The following is an 18214-nucleotide window of genomic DNA, read 5'->3' on the forward strand; positions in this document are numbered from 1 at the left end:
ACAAAAGAACTCAAAAAATATGACAATATAGTGACAAAAGGCGTTAAAATGTTGACAAGTCCTTGGCTGTAGCCTCGGGGGCTACTCCCATCGGGAACGGTGTTCGCGTATCCCGATGAAATTATAAAGAGTATGATGAGCATATTTCGAGTTATACAAATAACTCTTCATATACTCCCATCGGGAAGGCAAGATAAGTCATCCGTTGACTCGATTAAATGTGCTATTCTAATAGCCGAAAAAGTACTCGACAATATATTCTCAGAGCGTCTCAGTCGGGAATAATCTCTGAATGCCGCAAAACTCTGCGAAGGTAAGTCCCCGGATCCGTCCCGAGCGGCGTGGCACCGTCTCTGACGATGGTTTGCTACTTTTTTCCGTATCAACAGATACGAAGAAAAATCTTAAAGGCGCGTTAGGTACCCGATAAAACATGACTGGAACTCGGCATATGGTAAGACCTTAAGCGGCGCATGTCGAGTTACACCAGTATCCTGAGATCATGTCCAGGGACGTGATCTTGAAGTAGGTTTTTGCGGATTGCCACTAGAGCAGTTAACTAGTACCTGATCCGTCAGATGAACTAGCCCCAATTACCGTTATCCCTGTACAATATATGATTCTCTAGTTAAAGATATGTGATAACTCGAAGAAGTTATACGATGATTGTAAAATTGGAGATTTTTCCTGATTCTTCGATTCAAGCAAAATTTCGGGGGCTACTGACATAGGCATCCCCAATGGGCATGCCGAAGATGGTACCCAGGGTTTACTGAAGGCCCACAGGTCGAATAATATGAAGTTCGGAAGCCCAGTTAGTTGTTAAGGAAAGATAGAGTTGTATTAGAAAATATAGAGATTTGTAACTTTACGGGTTGAACTCATAGAATCTCCCGGAATATGTAAACTTGTGTAATACGGTACCCTCGGCTCCGCCTTCTATATAAGGGGGAGTCGAGGGACAAAAAGAGGATCGAATCTATGGTCAACATAACCCTAGTTTCTTAATCGTCGAGCACTTTTCGGCTGAAACCCTCGAGATCTACTTGCCCTCTACTTCCAACTAAATCCTAGTCTACAATCTGTAGGCATTGATAAGTTAATCCCTTATCAGCAGGTTCTGGCCGATGCCGCGGTGCTTCTCGCCGTCGTCTCCTCCTCCGATCCCGGTGCTCCTCCTTGCGGCGGTGCGACGGATTGACCGACGGTAGGGAAACCGTTTTGATGATGTGACAGTTTAAGCGAGATGAGAGTGAGGTCGGAGTAGAAGAAAACACCGGAAGATAGAAAAATAAAGTAGTGCATAGTAGTCCATAGGGTCACGGTGGTAGCACGGCAGATGCTGGAACCCTGTGACCAAGGTAGAAAAGCCTCGCCCCACTCCCCCACTCCACCACCACACTCCAAGCGCACGGCCACGCCCCCTCAGCCCAGGACCAACACCGACCCGCACGGCAGGCACATCCTCAACCCGCCCGCCCGCCCGCCTCCCTTCCATTCCCCTCCGCCTCCCCCACGCCGGCCACTCCCCTGCCCTCCCCATCGCTGCGCCGCCCCCTTCCCCAACCCCGCCGCCTCACCCGCCCAGCGCCCCGACCGATCCGTCGCCCCTCTAGGGTTTCGCCCCGCCCCCTCCCACCGATTCGCCTCGATTCGCGCTACTGCTCCGGCCCGCCGCCGCCTGCTACTCCCGCCCCCGCCGCCGCTGCCGCGGCCAGCCCCCCGCGCGCCGGGAGCCAGGGGCACCGCGCCCCGCCGCATTGGCTGGCGCGCGCATCGCGATGGTGCCCAACGGGCTCCTGCCCAACGCATCCGCGGGGGTCACCAGGCGCCTCGACCCCGACCGCTGGGCCGTCGCCGAGGCCCGGACCGCCCACCTCATCGCCTGCGTCCAGCCCAACGCCTCCTCCGAGGCCCGGAGGCTCGCCGTCTACAACTACGTGCAGCGGCTCATCATGAACTGCCTCTCCTGCCAGGTATACCACTGGACTGCCTCTCCAACTGGATCGACTGCTTGCGCGAGTAACGCTAGTACTAGGACTAGCGGCGTGCAGTGTCGCTCACTCTCCTTGGTCCACTCTACTGCATCAGCACACCCCGAGTCAGGTCAACTTGTCTATGCTAGGTTTACTCGTTCCATTCTGAGTTTCGGTAGCTAAATAAGGGCGCTGTTATGTGTTTGACAGAGTCAAATGGAACCATAACTGTAATTTCTTATTACTCCAAAATTTGCCTGACTGGGCAGCTAAGCTGATTATACTAATTGCTCACACCCCAAGGGCTGTGTGTCTGAGCAGCAACCTGGACTATTATTTGCACAGAAAATGGTCGGGTCGTCCTTCAGTTATTATTTGAAATTTCAAAAGTGCTTCGGCAGTTCCCCTACTTACTCCTGCAGAAGAACACGAGGGCATCTTATTGCTACCTCTCACTAACTTGTACGTGTCCTTGTCTGCTTTACTCTTTCCTAACCTGTTCGCAAGCTTTTAGTTCTTATCCATTGGAGGTACTCTCCAACACCTAAGCTTTGGTTTGGGGAGAAGAGCGTGTCCTTGCGATCTTTGTAGTGCATCCATTATTGAACTGTGCTTCGACGCAGCATCATTTCCATATGAGATGCAGCAGACTAGCACCTACCATGTTAATGAAGGATTATGGAACTACACCATTGGCCTTAGCATAAGGGGATGGTGCAGTATGCAAAACCGGCATCTCTGACCCGAGAAGATATTTAGTAACCCTGTTCTGTAGGAGTACTAATTCAGTTGCCATGTGGTTGCCCTACTTACTAGCACGCCTGATGGAACAATCAATTGTACTAGGCACATTGGGAGATGCCAGTGTCAAAGTAGTTCCCTGTTTCTTGGAAAATGCAAATAAAGTGCTTCAGTTCTTTGTTTTCCTTATGCAAGGCTTGTTTGCGCCAACATCTCGCCACTTTCCTGGTCCTACCTTTTTGTGTGCCTGTTCAAAATATATTGTACCTGCTGATTATATGTGCTTGAAATGGAATTGACCTCCCCCCCTTCAGGTTTTTACTTTTGGATCAGTCCCTCTCAAGACTTACTTACCGGACGGTGACATTGATGTCACTGCTTTTAGTAATAGCGATGAATTAAAGGATACCTGGGCAAATCTTGTTCGGGATGCTTTGGAGCATGAAGAGAAAAATGAAAACGCTGAATTCTGTGTGAAAGAAGTTCAGTATATTCAGGCGGAGGTAGTCTCTCTCTCTCTCTCTCTCTCTCTCTCTCTCTCTCTCTCTCTCTCTGACAAGTCAAATATGATAGATTATTTTGTAGTTGATTCTTTCTGTAAGTACATGGCTCTCTTTTCGGTAACTACTAGCAGTGTCGAATTAACAAGTTTGCCTCCTCACATGTGTGTTGAAATTACTGTTGGGACTCCATTGCTGTATTTTGATTTGTGCCACATGGGTCGGAGTAAAACTGAAAAAACCCAACTCATCTAAAGTGGCAGTTCAGTTTATTCATATGCTCTCCCTTTCCTTTACCTGAAATTCTGGGGATTCACATATGTCTGGATATTCTGTTTGCGTTGGAATACTCTGGCACCCTTACAGTCCCTTTGCGAGATATGTGATGCAGAGTTAGGCTGCTCACTACAGTAAGATGTGCTAACCTATTATGCCCCAGTGTATACCTTCAGGTGGCTTGCTAATGGAAAAATATTTCTAATTTCCATCTAGTTCTCAGATAGGGAACACATTCTTCTATTTATATTACTTTGTTTTATAATTTGTGCCTTGTTACATAGGTTGTGCTATCTTGTGTTCTTCATCCATATTGTAGTGTTCTCATGTATTTCGTGAATCATGCACAGGTAAAGCTTATCAAGTGTCTCGTGGACAACATTGTTGTTGATATCTCATATAATCAAGTTGGTGGATTGTGTACACTTTGTTTCCTTGAACAGGTGTGTTCTCTTGTACAAAACAACTGAATGTGTATACTATATGCAAATGACCTGCTGGAATCAGTTCTTTCTGTATATCAGTCTATCAGATGTGCAGTGTTGACTTTATGGCTGTGCTTATCATGCATAGGTTCCAGGATCAAAGCTACTTTACTTTTCTGCCTACACTTGCTTGTAATGACTCTGCATTTTGTTAGGTTGACAACTTGATCAATCAAAACCATTTGTTCAAGCGGAGTATCATATTGGTAAAGGCATGGTGTTTTTATGAGAGTCGTATTCTTGGAGCTCACCATGGTCTTATATCTACTTACGCATTGGAGACCCTGGTTCTGTACATTTTTCACGTGTTCAACAACTGTTTTACTGGACCACTCGAGGTAACTTCCCTCTCTTGCATTTTAATAACCCGATATGAAAACAGTGCTCAGTTGTTACTTCTGCGTTTGCAGGTATTATACCGTTTCTTAGAATTCTTTAGCAACTTTGATTGGGAGAAATTTTGTTTAAGCTTGTGGGGCCCGGTTCCTATAAGTTCACTTCCAGATATGACTGGTAATCTAATATATCTTTCTTGATTTTACTAGTGCTTCATGGTTAATGGAAGCATATTTTTTGATAATTTGTTGCTATTTCAAGCAGCGGACCCCCCAAGGACGGACACTGATGAATTATTGCTGAGCAAGTCCTTCCTGGATAGCTGCAATCATTTCTATGGAGTTATGCCTCGCACTCAGGAGAACCAGGGTCAACCATTTGTTTCAAAGCACTTCAATGTTATTGATCCATTACGAATAAACAATAACCTTGGAAGAAGTGTCAGTAAAGGTAACTATCAACCTACCTAAAAGAGTCCAATTGAAGCAAATGAATCTAGCAGAGTTCATGCCCGCTGGTTTTGCGTAGTTCTATAGTCATACATTGGACTCTAAATGGTTCTTGCTCTATCATAATTACTAGGTTTCTCCATTTGGCCTAGCTTGGTGTAGCTGTGCCAGACATCTTATTCTTAAACAAAGTACATCCTTTTCAGCTATGTTACACAGATATAGCACTAACCTAGTGTTACCATCACCCCGTGTGGCAGTACATGTATCTTCACGTTCTTTATTTAAAAGAAGAGAAAATGGTTACTCTATATATTGGCCCAACCCAAGTTAATGTAAGCCTATACTGTAAGGCCTTCTCTAATGCATTGTCTCTTAGTGCAGTATCCTAGGTAGTGATGTATTTTAAGAAACTATCATCCCAATGCCTTGTTTCTTAAGGGTTGTATCTAAGTAAGCTTGCATTTAATGATATGGGCTCATGCATACATAGGATTGGACTAGCCATTTTTTTCCTATGGCCACGTGCAAGAGTTGTACTCCCTCCGTTTTTATTTACCACGCGTTCTAGGTTTAGTCAAAGTCAAAATTTGTGAAGTTTGACAAAAAACTATAAGAAAAAAATATCAGCATTCGTAATACCAAATGCATATAATGTGAAAATGTACTTCATGATGATAATACAACAGGTTTTATATTGTAGATGTTGATATTTTTTCCTAAATATTCAGTCAAACTTTACAAAATTTGACTTTGACTAAACCTAGGAATTGAGGGAATTGTGAACGGAGGGAGTATGTTAGCTAAGATACAACATCAATCTCTTTCATCATTATTTATGATGCCACATCATCATTTTGCGTATGATACTGCGTTAAGAGACTAGCATTTGGGAAGGCCTAAGAGGGAAGCTGGCACTCTTGTCTGCTTGACCCCTCAGTCCTTCCACCATGCGTCTCTCCTCCAGGCTGGCAGCTGCATTCTAGTGTCTAGAGGATACTTTACACAGTAGGACTAAATGGGAGCTGAGATAGTGAGCTTCAGATCAGCTAGGATGAGACGATGAGTTGACGAAGCTTGTTAAGAAAGAATGGAAGAGAGGTCCATACGGGTTTGTGTGGTCATATGGGGATACAGTGTGTTGCGGATGCCCTTGGTGTGGTGGGTGCCCTTGGTGTGGTGGGCTGAGTCGGCTCTATGGGTGAGCCAGCCCTTTAAGCCTTTTTATCCACTATCGTCGTTTTGCTTTCTTATGGATCTTCTGTGTGTATTGTGTGTATCATTTCATGTATGCCGCTTTACATTTATATTTTGATTTTGGTGTTTCCCTGTATCCGTATCCCCATTCCGTGAAATAAACATCTTCGTGTATAATGTTAAAGTAATATATTTGGTATTTGTGTTGTAACTCACAGCTTTGCCCTGCTAACAGTCTCATCATGTGGATATACAAACTTAATGGAGCAACCAAGCCAGATTGACTCCAAGTAGCGAAATCTTGTAGCCTAATAACCCAAGTAGCTTAACATTTTGATGTACCAATCATCCCTTAGATATTGCTGGAAAACAATTTCTTATCCAGCTGGTGAAAGACCCGAGCATGCCTTAAACTGCCACTCCGTGCACATCATCCTATCGGTCTTTGATGGCAAATGTTAATAATTGCTATTCTGTATCGTCTTGGCTACATTTTTTTTTGGTTATTTTGAATTGCATTTACCACCTGTTCATACTACTACTGTTAGTGGTGGGCTTAAGTCAGCTACTCTTGATAGTAGACCTATAATAAGGCATGCGTTGAATGCATACAAAGTACGTGTTTGATTAAGAGATGATATCATATCTTGATTGCTCAGCAATTCAAAACCATAATATGCATTGCCTGTATGTACACAACCATGTCTTTGATCATTTTTCTGATGTGATTGATCATTCTCTTATAGATGATATCTGCGTTATTTTGATTGCTCAGCAATTCAAACCATAATATGCATCGCCTGTATGTACACAACCTTGTCTTTGGTCATTTTGCTGATGTGATTGATCATTCTCTTATAGACAGTGAATTTATCGTATTTTGGCTGCATTGATATAGAAGTTGACTCTTTAAGATCGATGAAAGTACAGCAATATGTTGTATTGATAACCTCTTACTTTTTCAGGCAATTACTTTAGAATACGCAGTGCTTTTTCTTTTGGGGCAAAAAGGCTGGCAAAGTTACTTGAATGTCCAAACGAAGATCTAATTGCTGAAGTAAACCAGTTCTTTACAAATACATTGACAAGACATGGGGGTGGCATTCGTCCTGACGCGCCTACACCAAATTTGTTTCCTGAAAATGCTCTGAAGATTGTCCCTGCTGAAGCGTCAAACAGCTACGGAAGTGCAACAATAACCAAGAATAAGATTGAAAAAGCTAAACTTCGAGTTAATCAGGACAATCTCACTGAAGGCTCTCACAGTTATCCTGAAGCTATTTCTCAACCACCTCAGAGAAGTGATCTACGTTCTCGAAATTCGTCAAGGACAGCTAATCCTTCAGCTTCTCATGCACAAAACCAAAAAGTTTATGCGACAAAACCCAGCACCAAGGTCTCTGAACAGCTTGAAAGAAACAGGTCTGGTGGATCGATGCCAAGTGAAAGGGGTGGAAGAATGCCAAATGCTCTTGTTGTTAATGGCCGGAGTGGGCAAAATGTGTCCCCGTTTGCAAGAACCCAGTCTAGTCCTGAACTGACAGACCCTTCTGTTGAAGGATTTTCTCGTGGAAGGCGAACTAGAGTGGTTGAAATGGAGAAATCTGTCAAGAATGATTACAATAGCAGAAGGAATAACTTGGTTCCAGAAGTGCCTAGCAACCACAGCACTAAGTCTTCACAGGATGAGTCAATATCATCCATGAACAGTTCATCTCATCCTAGCGCAAAAGCAGCTTCAGACTCGAATAGTGTTTCGAGCAGCTATCACGAAGATAATGGTTTTATGATTAACGAAGAACTTCCTTCTGTCTCTGAGGCATCAGAGATGCAGCATGAGGAAAATGTTCTAGCAAATCTAATGGCATCAGCAAAGTTGCATGGCTTCAATGGACAGGTTCAATTGCCAATGCAATTACATCCTCATATGTTACTGCCTCCAACACCTTTTCCTCAAAAAACTTTTCCGGGGATTCCACCAACTAACTTAATTGGTAATCAGTGGTTGCACAACATGCAGTTTCTTCAAGGATTTGTTCCACCACCTATGACCCATTATACTTACAACCCTAATTTTGCACCAAACACTGAGGATGGTAATGAGAGTGAAAAAAGTACTGCATCAGATTCAAATCTTGATTCTGCCAATAGTCAGTATGAGCATGATTTTCGGTCATCAAGAAATATTAACCATGAAGGAAGGGATCCACATGTGCATCGTTTTGATGGCAAGAACCATTCCTCTTCACCTAATGGTGTATCTGGTGCCCTCTTGGAAAGGCAGATGGAACATACTGTTGAGGATAGTGGAGCAGTAGAAGAAAACTATACCAACATGTTTCAAAATCAAATAAGTAGAGAAGCTGGTAGAAATGTCCCCATGAGTAGTGGAAATTTGAGAACGGCTTCACAACCCAGTTCTTCTAAAAGCAAAGCACTGTCAGAGAGTTCATGGGATGAAATAGCTGTGAAGTCATCACGACCTTCGAGGGACAAATGGGAAAAAAAGCCTACCTTTCCAACCCCTACCACAACCACACTTAGCATAAGTAAGACTGGTTGGCAGACAGGAAATACCACTGACCATATGCCAACAGAAGTTGATGAAGGAGCCAGGAATGGGGGTGTATTACCAATCATTAGACATGAGGCTTCTGACATAGTAATAGGGTCTGTCTCGTCCGAGCCATCAAGAACTGGTCAAGTACGGAATGAGCTTAACACCTCATGGATGCATAATCCAATGTTTGCACCTTTTCTTATTGGTTCCCCTCAGCAGAGGCAAGCTGATAACTCTGGACTGACTTTTGTCCCAACTGGTCCACCAGTTCCTTTTCTTGTGTTTCCATATGTTCCTGGCAGTAGAGATGGATCTGTCCCGCAGTTTGAGGGGAATGAAGGAATCGACCAATTTCCTGTCAATGTTGCTATGCACAATTTTAGTTCACTTAGTGATGTTCACCAGCCTGATAACAATGCTACCTCAGCGGCATCATCCAGTACGGTAGCCAATCAATCTTATGAGCACAAGCCTGACATTTTAAACAGTGATATTGATGGCCATTGGAAGAATTTACAATATGGACGGTTTTGTCAAGATGCACGGCCCTTGAGTCCTCTATTATACCCTTTTGCAGTGCCTCCAGGGTACATGCAGGGGCAGTTTCCATGGGATGGGCCTGGAAGACCACCTTCACCGAATGTCAACTGGGCACCGATGGTGGGTCCTGGCCAGCGACCCTTTCCTGTGATGCCTCTACAGTCTGCTTCAGAAAGAATTACAGGTGTTCCTCCGCACTATGGAGAGCATGCATCCAGATACCGTGGTGGAACAGGAACCTACTTGCCAAATCCTGTAAGCTCCTAATAAATTGTTTATTTTACTTACCTTATTGCGCAGATAGCATATTTACTCTTGGTATATTGAAATATAATAAATTACGTGCACGGTAAATGTACCAGTTTTAGCAATATATTTTCATCAGCTTTATCTTTTCTGAAACTATAATATCACCTGCTCCACGTTGTGAAACAGATTTCATAGTTTTTTAAGTCCTCAGCCAGCTGCACTCTACTACTAAAAAGATCTACTAGTGGAAAAGGCTACGTTCAAACTGAAACAGAGCATATTCAGAAACCTCTTGGAAATTGTGGTAGGACCCAAATTTATGCAAAATAAAGATTGTTGAGATAGGAAGCTTCACATTGGCATAGATGCTGAGAAACAGCCGGTCTTGATCCACATCCATTTAATGATCCTACTATGAGATTGTAACAGTTAACATTTTTGTTTAATGAATTTGCTGCATGGGCACAGTAAAGGATTGGCAACTTCTAATAACACAAATGAGTTCACATAAAATATTCAAGAGAATATGTACTTCAGCTTGTCATCAATAGAGTTTGGTCCCCAGAAATAGGCACCAAGTGGCTGGTTCCAGGATTCTTGGAGTAACCAGTAAAACTAGTCAAGAAGTATTAAAAGTATTAGTAACTGGATCCATTTCCTTGGAAGTTTTCCTAGCAATCCATCAACTCAAATACTGTCATTGATCTGCTTCTGCTGTACTGAGCAATCTTTGTGCTTGACATGGTCTTGATCACTCCAATATATAAAACAATGTGGAATTTAGTCATCACTTGTCGCTAAGTGAGAGTAGGAATAATTTCAGTATCCTGATGTGTAGTACACATGGTGTTAGTGTTGTGGTTCGTTGATGAGGGTGGAACTTCAGCTAACTGAACTGTGACTGGTCATCAGTTTCTGCATGCGAAACTTATTTTGTAGCTGAATTTAAGATATTTTATGTGGTGGGGGTAGTTCTATATCCCTCCACCGCATTGTGTCTTGAGCGCAACATAGTTTATCAGGCTATGCTTTATGAGCATGTTAGTATTTTAACCGGGGAATACTAAGCTGTCATTCTATTCATTGCATTTTCTCAGAAGGTTCCATTTAGGGACCGAGAGCGACACCCAAGTTCAAGATACTACAGAGGAGGTTCTAATAGTGATAAGGGTGACAATAGTGATAAAGAAGGAAGTTGGCCAAACTCAAGACAACGAAATACAGGCCGCAACTATGGACGTAGCCAACCAGAGAGGTACGGCATGAGGTCTGATAGGCAGACAACAGATGAAGGTCAGTTTGACAGGCAGCGGAGATCCCATAGAAATGACTCACACAGGCATGAGGCAGGTGCTCAATATCTGGTACAGGGCCAATCTATTGGATCCACAAACTCTACTCGCAAACCAGGGAACATTGCACATGCACATGAGGTTTACTCATCACCATATACAGCTCCAAATGGTGCTGGTGCTTCAGATTCACAGTATTTAATGGTTTACCCATACGAACCAGGTCTAAATCATGGTTCTTCCTCTGAACAGCTTGAATTTGGCTCACTGGGGCCGATCCCTATGACAGATGATGGTGATCTATCACACCCCACTCGCCATTTAATGGCTAATGGCTTTTATGGGCAAAGACATCCTGCATTTAGGGTTGATTCCTCTCATTCATCTCCTGATCAACCATCATCACCTCAACCACGCAGGTAGTACTCCTTGCTTGTCTCCTTTGCTGTATCTATTTTGCCGTTTAAGAACAAGCAGTTACTGTTGACAAAGCCAAATCATCGATGTATAAATGAACTTAATTTTGATTTGCAACAATTAGTTGTTTCTTATGCATTAGAGTTATTCGCAATTGCAATTGCCACTGTCATTCTAGTTAAAATTGACAAAAACGCCGATGGATGATCATTTTGGGATGCAATAGAGTTCTAGCTGATTTCTCTCGATCTTTATATTATAGTTAATGCTCACACCTTTGCCACACCAAATTTAGTATTGTTGTGTACTTCAATAGTATTAATGTACCCACATTTTCAATACCTTTTATATTCCAGAATATGCTAAATGTTCAGTTGTTTGCATGTCATTGGGAAGGTTTGCATGTCATTGGGAAGTGCCGTTCATAACAATGAGTAGCAATCTTCTTCACAATACTACCCTATATCTCCCTTAAGGATATGACCTACCTCAGGTCCTCAGCTGACATTTTCACGACACCTTCATTCTTCTGATGTGATGGAACTGTGGCCAGCTTTTTACTTAAGCACAACAGTAATTCCATCCATGAAAACATGGAATAAAGAATGAAGTGTAAATAATTGTCGATGAGCCATTCCTTTGTTGTTACTATCAAAATAGAACAAAATTGATTTCTGTTCTGTGTTTTGTACAACTAGTATTCTCATTATTCTACATGTTGGTTACGTGGTTCTATTCTTGAAACCTTGTGCCATTAAATGAATAGTGTGGTCATGTTACATAACTAATTATTTCACGAGTTGTGCAGTTTGCTTCTTTGGAATGCTTTCTTGATCGTTACCTTTGTTGTATTTATCAGCATTTTCTGTCGTCAAGCTGAAGTTTATCTTTTCTCTTCTCTTTTAAGGTAGCTCGAAAGATACGGTAGCCTGGCTCTGACACTGAATCCGTGCACATCTGTCAGTTATATGTAGCTCTGGTGCCTGTCCTACACGAGTGCATATTGTTGGACCATCTGGTGCCCAGATTGCGCATGCGGCTTTTAGCCGGTAAGCAGCTGGTGTTCGAATAGTTACCAATATTTAGTTCCGTCCAAAGACACATCAGTCACCAGCAGGTTATGTTCATGGTAACAGCTGGTGTTTGAATGCTTTGAGATGCCTCAGCAATATTTAGTCCCATCAGAAGACGCACCAGCCATTGCAATATGTTTTACTGGAGATTATCATGTTGCTTTCTAAAACAAAAGCAGCAGCGTCTTCTGAATAAACCATGGAACCAGGAAGACTGGAATATATTCACGAAGAATTGACCCTTTTGATCACAAGGGTTAAGTGAGAATGCCAGCCCCCATCTCAACATCAAGGACAAGCCTGAGAACTTGTTGGATTCTACGATATTTCAGCTGGATTGTACTATCCAGCCGAAAGCTAATAGTGAACTCTATGTCCAGGGGCAGAAGAGCAAGATCATGTAATCATGTTTTCACATATGAAAACACTTTCCACATTAGATGTATTAGGGTTTAAGAATGTTGCAGTTATGTTGAGGAATATAATCTTCTGAAACTACTCTCTTGGCTAATGAAAAGATCGATCAATAGCTTTGATCAACTCCTGTTGCCTTTGTGCTTCTGTGATGGTTTTATTCATGTGCACTTCAATTTGGTACACTGGAGGGAATGTCTGCTGTCTGCATATCTCTTGCTTGGTCAATCTGATGCTGTCAAATTACGCGCTCCTAGTTCATTTGGTTTCCACAAGTGGTGTATCCAAATGGTTTTCACAACTGGAACCCGACTGGTGCTGTTCATGCCCACTCTGTCTTCCGGTTTGTTGATAAATAAGACTTGGATGTAGCAGTAACACTATATAGGTAGTTAAGGCTCAAGATCAAAAGGAAGGTATCAAATTTCGCATGGAGTACCAACTGATAATTTGTTGCTAATATGATATGATACATAGGGAAGTCACTACTCCCAGTAACACCTTGGAAACATCTGAAATCCTTAACTACCATCCATCCAGTCTCTCCCTAGTAACTAGGCTACCATGAGCAAAATGGCATTGCGGGCACATTAACCACCACATCCTGGTGCTTGCAAGAAGCTATGCATTGTATTTCTGCAGGAAGCTCTGCAGCGTCAGTTCATTCCCCAACTTTTTTCCGCAGCTCGCCGATGAAATCGTCCCTCTCCTGGTCCGTCATCCCCACGGTGGAGCAGTCCCCGACGCCCCATTCGGCGCCCCGCAGGCAGTACTTGTCCTGGATCGCCCTCTCGTTCCTGAAAACAGTTTACGCCCAAGAGCTTAGTTCCAGCAGAGAGAAAGAAGACGGCAGCTAGATCAGGGAGCTTAGTTTCAGTTTCAGCAAGCAGATGGGAGGGAAGCACGGCAACGTACTTCTCTTTGTTCTGCTTGGACTTCTCCAGCAGCTCCTTGAGCACCTTGGAGGACTTGAACCTCGAATCATTCTCGGCGTACTTCCTCTGGTTCTCCGCTTCAGAATTCAGCGAAAATTGAAAGGAATATAAATAGGGAGTACATGGTTTGATCAGCGAATTTTCATCACGACGCCATTACGCCAACAGTGATGTCACGAAGAGCAAGTAGTTGAACTAACCATTCCATTTGTCCAAGAACTCGAGACGGGGCAGCTCGGGGGCTGGAACAGACTCCAGCCCGGTGGACCCTGACAGGATGCCGGCGTTCACTGCATGTTTCCAGACGAATTTCAATCGTGTGAAGGATTTGCAGGGATTGTTAGCACTTCAGTGAAGCATTTGCACTAAGTGTACGTACCTGGGCTGGACCAGAGGACGAGCGAGAGCGAGACGGCGGCGGGGACGGCCAGCAGGGACGCCCGGCCGGCCTTCTCCGGCGCGCTGCAGCGGGCCCTCGGCACCGGCGGTGCCGCGGTGGTCGGTGGCGCGCCGCGGACGCCGAGCATGGTGGTGGCTTGGTTAGCTCCCTCTGCCTAGCGTTCAGTTGAGTGGTCTCTTGCTCGAGCAGGTGGCAGGCAACGCAAGAGACGGGATGGATGGATGAGCTATGCTGGCATTGTCGAATGAAAGTTGCGGTTGGGAAGGATGGGCGCCACTGCCGACCTGTTCTCCCGTGAGCCACTGACGACGGGATGATCCGGCAGATTCAACTTTTCCAGGCGTAATTTTTTAACTGATTAACTTTATTTTGAGGAGAAATTAATTTACTAGTAGCTTATATTTCTTTTGTTTTTAAATGTAAGCATTTTAAAAAAGCAAGAATGGAGGGAGTACGTGGCAGTGCCGGTGCCACGGTGACGACGGCAGACAAGTTTTGGCGCCTGGGGAGTGTTAAATTGCACACAAGCCCAAATAATAGAACGCCTCCATTTTGATTTAGTTGATGAAGCTTTTTTTCTTTAAGATAAGCGAACCTACACACTCAAGCTCTATATATACATGCGTACACGGGTGGACCTTGCATCCTCCAGCCCAGGCAGCCGCCCAGCCTTGGGCTGTGTGACTTTCCACGGATTTTTTGTCCAGAAAAACTTAAGCATGTTTGTCCAGACTTTGAGAAGTTAACGTCCAAGTTTTGAGAAGTTTATAGGTATGCCACTGCACGTGTATAGACCAAATCTAACAACAACTATGTAAATTAATTTGGAACGGCAGGCATTACTAATTATTTCCGGATTATTTGCAGGATTACCAGAACACACGATCGTATTGAACTCTTACATAATTGTAAAATGTAAGATTTTGTGTCATATATCCAATGGGGCCCTACATGATTAGAACTCACAAGAATTTCTAACAAAGAGTTTTATACATTATATAAAAACAAAGAGTTAAAACAGGAGGTTGGAGCGGATAAAATTTCTTCCAAAACATAGTGCCACACAATACTTGAAAAAAGTTCGACGGTTACTATGATTCAAACAACATATGAATCAAAATCTTTCTACATTCCTACGGAACTCCTTTGAGTCAAAGAAGACCTTAGAAGTTCAAGATACTTCACTGGTGGAAAAAGGGTCTTTAATTCCGGTTGGCAACAGCCATTAATACCGGTTGTGCAACCGGTATTAAATATGCGGGACTAAACAAACCGCGACTAAAGGCCCGTCCACGTGGGCGCCAGGCGACGATCGGGGTGGAGGACCTTTAGTCGCGGTTCTTCTGGCCAACCGCGACTAAAGGCCGCCGCAGGTTTAGGGTTTTAGCCCCCATAAACCTGGTTTCTTTTTAATTTGTATTGTTTTATTTCTTTTGTGTTTTATTTTAATTTTGAAGGAGTTTCACATATTCTACGGTACTACATACATGCATATGAATGTACAATTTCAAACAAATTTGAAATTAGAACCAAAAAGAATTCAAGAGGAATATACAATATATATTCAATATCGGATGACCATATACAATTTTGAACAAGTTTCCATACATAATTTAGTGCATATGAATTTCTACGTCTTTTACATAGTGTTCTCCTTTAGGATGGACGACTTCCCTCGCGAACCATCCAGCTAGTTCCTCTTGAAGTGGTCGGAAGCGAGCTTCTGGACTAAGCATCTTCCGGAGGTTATTCCTCTTGACATTGTTATCACACGCAACCCGCTCAGAGGTGTATCTCCGGATCATCTCACAAACATAGTATCCACATAGATTGGTCCCCGGTGGCTGAATATCCCTAGTCGCAGCCACTGACCTTTTAAATTCTAGCTCTTTTTTGAATTCACCGACCTTTTCATCTGCGAACCGTCTCCAAACCCTACGAGGCAAAGAAAATTAAATGAACAAGAGAGTTATTAGTTACTTGATATTAGGAAATGAACGAAATAGGCCGATCGATATAGAGCGCAAATGAATGAAAATAATTACTTCTGCATCATTCTTCTCATGTCGGCCCAAAGCTTTGAATCCAGAGTCAGAGAGTCGTGGACGAGAATTGTGGAGGTGTGAAATTGAATTACTAGCAGAATCCAGTGGAACCTGCGGACACGATACATGCACAGTCATGCATAACTCATCGATTAGCCACATACCATGCATGGAGTAAACAAAAGAGAATGTGCTCAAGACAGAAACACTCACCCAAAATGGTAAGGAAATAGAATATCACTTTTGAGTTCCTGCTTTGTAAGAAACCGCCACAGGTCTTCCTCCACGTCGGTGGGGAATTTTTCTAACACATATCCATTAACGATGTGTGGGTCAATGAACCCAACATCATGGATGTTCCTTACTCTGCATTCCTTAATCTTCATTCTGCATAATAGCGTACACAACAATATAGTTAGGACATATATATAGTGCAGGCAATGAACGAGATGGGGTAGAAATAAATCACTTACAGAACGTAGCAACTGATGATAGATTTGTCGAGCTCGCGCAGATTGAAAAGCTGGAATATTTCACTCAGATGAATTGTTACATAGTAATGTTTGAAGTGATGCTCATGTCTAACTTCCGCATAAATATATTCTTTAGCGTTTTTATTTTTTATGTAACCCTTGTACCATTTCAGCAGACTTTTCATTTGTGGAGGTTGATCCTCTTCCTGCGCAGGCTCGATGAGAGGCCCATTCGGCACATATGTAATTACTACCTCCTTCACTGCCGCCTCATCAAGGCCTAACAGTGCACGAAGAGTCATACCGATCAGGGCCGCTTGTTCTCTGGCACCCTGATACGTCTCCAACGTATCTATAATTTCTGATGTTTCATGCTAATTTTATGACAATACCTACATGTTTTGTTCACACTTTATATCGTTTTGATGCATTTTCCGGAACTAACCTATTGACGAGATGCCGAAATGCCAGTTCCTGTTTTCTGCTATTTTTGGTTTCAGAAATCTTACACAGGAAATATTCTCGGAATTGGACGAAATCAAGGCCCACGATCTTATATTTCCACGAAGCTTCCAGAACACCGAAGAGGGACCAGAGGGGAGGCCCAGGGCCCCCACACATGGTGGCGGCGCGGCCAGAGGGGGGGGCGCCCCCCTGGTGTGTGGAGCCCCCAGACCCCTTCCTACTCCGACTCTTCGCCTATATAAGTCGTCGTGACCTAAAACTTCGAGACGAATAAGCCACGATACGAGAAAAGTTCCAGAGCCACCGCCATCGCGAAGCCAAGATTCGGGGGATAGAAGTCTCTGTTCCGGCACGCCGCCGGGACGGGGAATTGCCCCCGGAAGGCATCTCCATCGACACCACCGCCATCTTCATCGCCGCTGTTGTCTCCTATGATGAGGAGGGAGTAGTTCTCCCCCGAGGCTAAGGGCTGTACCGGTAGCTATGTGGTTCATCTCTCTCTCACATGTACTTCAATACAATGATCTCATGAGCTGCCTTACATGATTGAGATCCATATGATGAGCTTTGTAATCTAGATGTCGTTATGCTATTCAAGTGGATTTTACTTATGTGATCTCCGGAGACTCCTTGTCCCACGTGTGTAAAGGTGACAGTGTGTGCACCGTGTGGGTCTATTAGGCTATATTTCACAGAATACTTGTTCACTGGGTTATGATTTGAGTTGGATGTCTCTATGAAATTGTGGTGTGTTAGTACCTCCTATGAATGCTCATAGTGACAGCGTGGGGTGTTTATTAGTACTTGAGAATACATCTTTAAGGTTTGCTTTTGCATCCCTACACGGTGAATTAGTGTTCGTTATCCTGCCAGAGAGTAATTCAGAATAGCATAGTGAAGTGCTTATATTTATATTCAATTATGATTGCAATGTTGAGAGTGTCCGCTAGTGAAAGTATGATCCCTAGGCCTTGTTTCCAAATATCGAATCTCCGTTTATTTACTGTTCTACTGCATGTTTACTTGCTGCCATATTTTATTCAGATTGTTATTACCACTCATATTCATCCATACCACTTGTATTTCACTATCTCTTCGCCGAACTAGTGCACCTATACATCTGACAAGTGTATTAGGTGTGTTGGGGATACAAGAGACTTCTTGTATCGTAATTGCAGGGTTGCTTGAGAGGGATATCTTTGACCTCTACCTCCCTGAGTTCGATAAACCTTGGGTGATTCACGTAAGGGAAACTTGCTGCTGTTCTACAAACCTCTGCTCTTGGAGGCCCAACACTGTCTACAGGAATAGAAGCGTGCGTAGACATCAAGCTATTTTCTGGCGCCGTTGCCGGGGAGGTAAGGTAAAAGGTATTCACATCCTCCGACTAC

At 43.5% G+C, this 18214-nt stretch overlaps 2 protein-coding genes across 5 annotated transcripts; one reads left to right on the plus strand and one right to left on the minus strand.

The window, feature by feature from the left end:
* The first annotated feature begins 1568 nt into the window (after positions 1-1568).
* On the plus strand, positions 1569-12330 carry LOC127296553 (uncharacterized). 4 transcript variants are annotated; one of them, XM_051326666.2, is made up of 10 exons: positions 1570-1976; positions 3032-3220; positions 3844-3936; positions 4134-4316; positions 4389-4491; positions 4576-4764; positions 6926-9315; positions 10407-10742; positions 10854-11020; positions 11926-12330. In XM_051326666.2, exons 1-10 carry the CDS (start codon positions 1782-1784, stop codon positions 11927-11929), a joined length of 3849 nt encoding a protein of 1282 aa, XP_051182626.1. In that variant the 5' UTR covers positions 1570-1781; the 3' UTR covers positions 11930-12330. The 4 variants fall into 4 exon arrangements, with proteins under 4 accessions (XP_051182627.1, XP_051182626.1, XP_051182623.1 ...); XM_051326667.2 differs by lacking the exon at positions 11926-12330 and having other exon boundaries at positions 1569-1976; positions 10407-10773; positions 10854-10991; XM_051326663.2 differs by having other exon boundaries at positions 10407-11020.
* A 580-nt stretch (positions 12331-12910) lies between these two features.
* LOC127296555 (uncharacterized) lies at positions 12911-14081 on the minus strand. The gene is made up of 4 exons (XM_051326668.2): positions 13820-14081; positions 13641-13730; positions 13421-13517; positions 12911-13302 (listed from the first exon to the last, which is right to left on the minus strand). Exons 1-4 carry the CDS (start codon positions 13965-13967, stop codon positions 13167-13169), a joined length of 471 nt encoding a protein of 156 aa, XP_051182628.1. The 5' UTR covers positions 13968-14081; the 3' UTR covers positions 12911-13166.
* Positions 14082-18214: the final 4133 nt, after the last annotated feature.

This window comes from Lolium perenne, chromosome 4 (assembly GCF_019359855.2).
Source record: "Lolium perenne isolate Kyuss_39 chromosome 4, Kyuss_2.0, whole genome shotgun sequence".
NCBI lineage: Eukaryota > Viridiplantae > Streptophyta > Magnoliopsida > Poales > Poaceae > Lolium > Lolium perenne.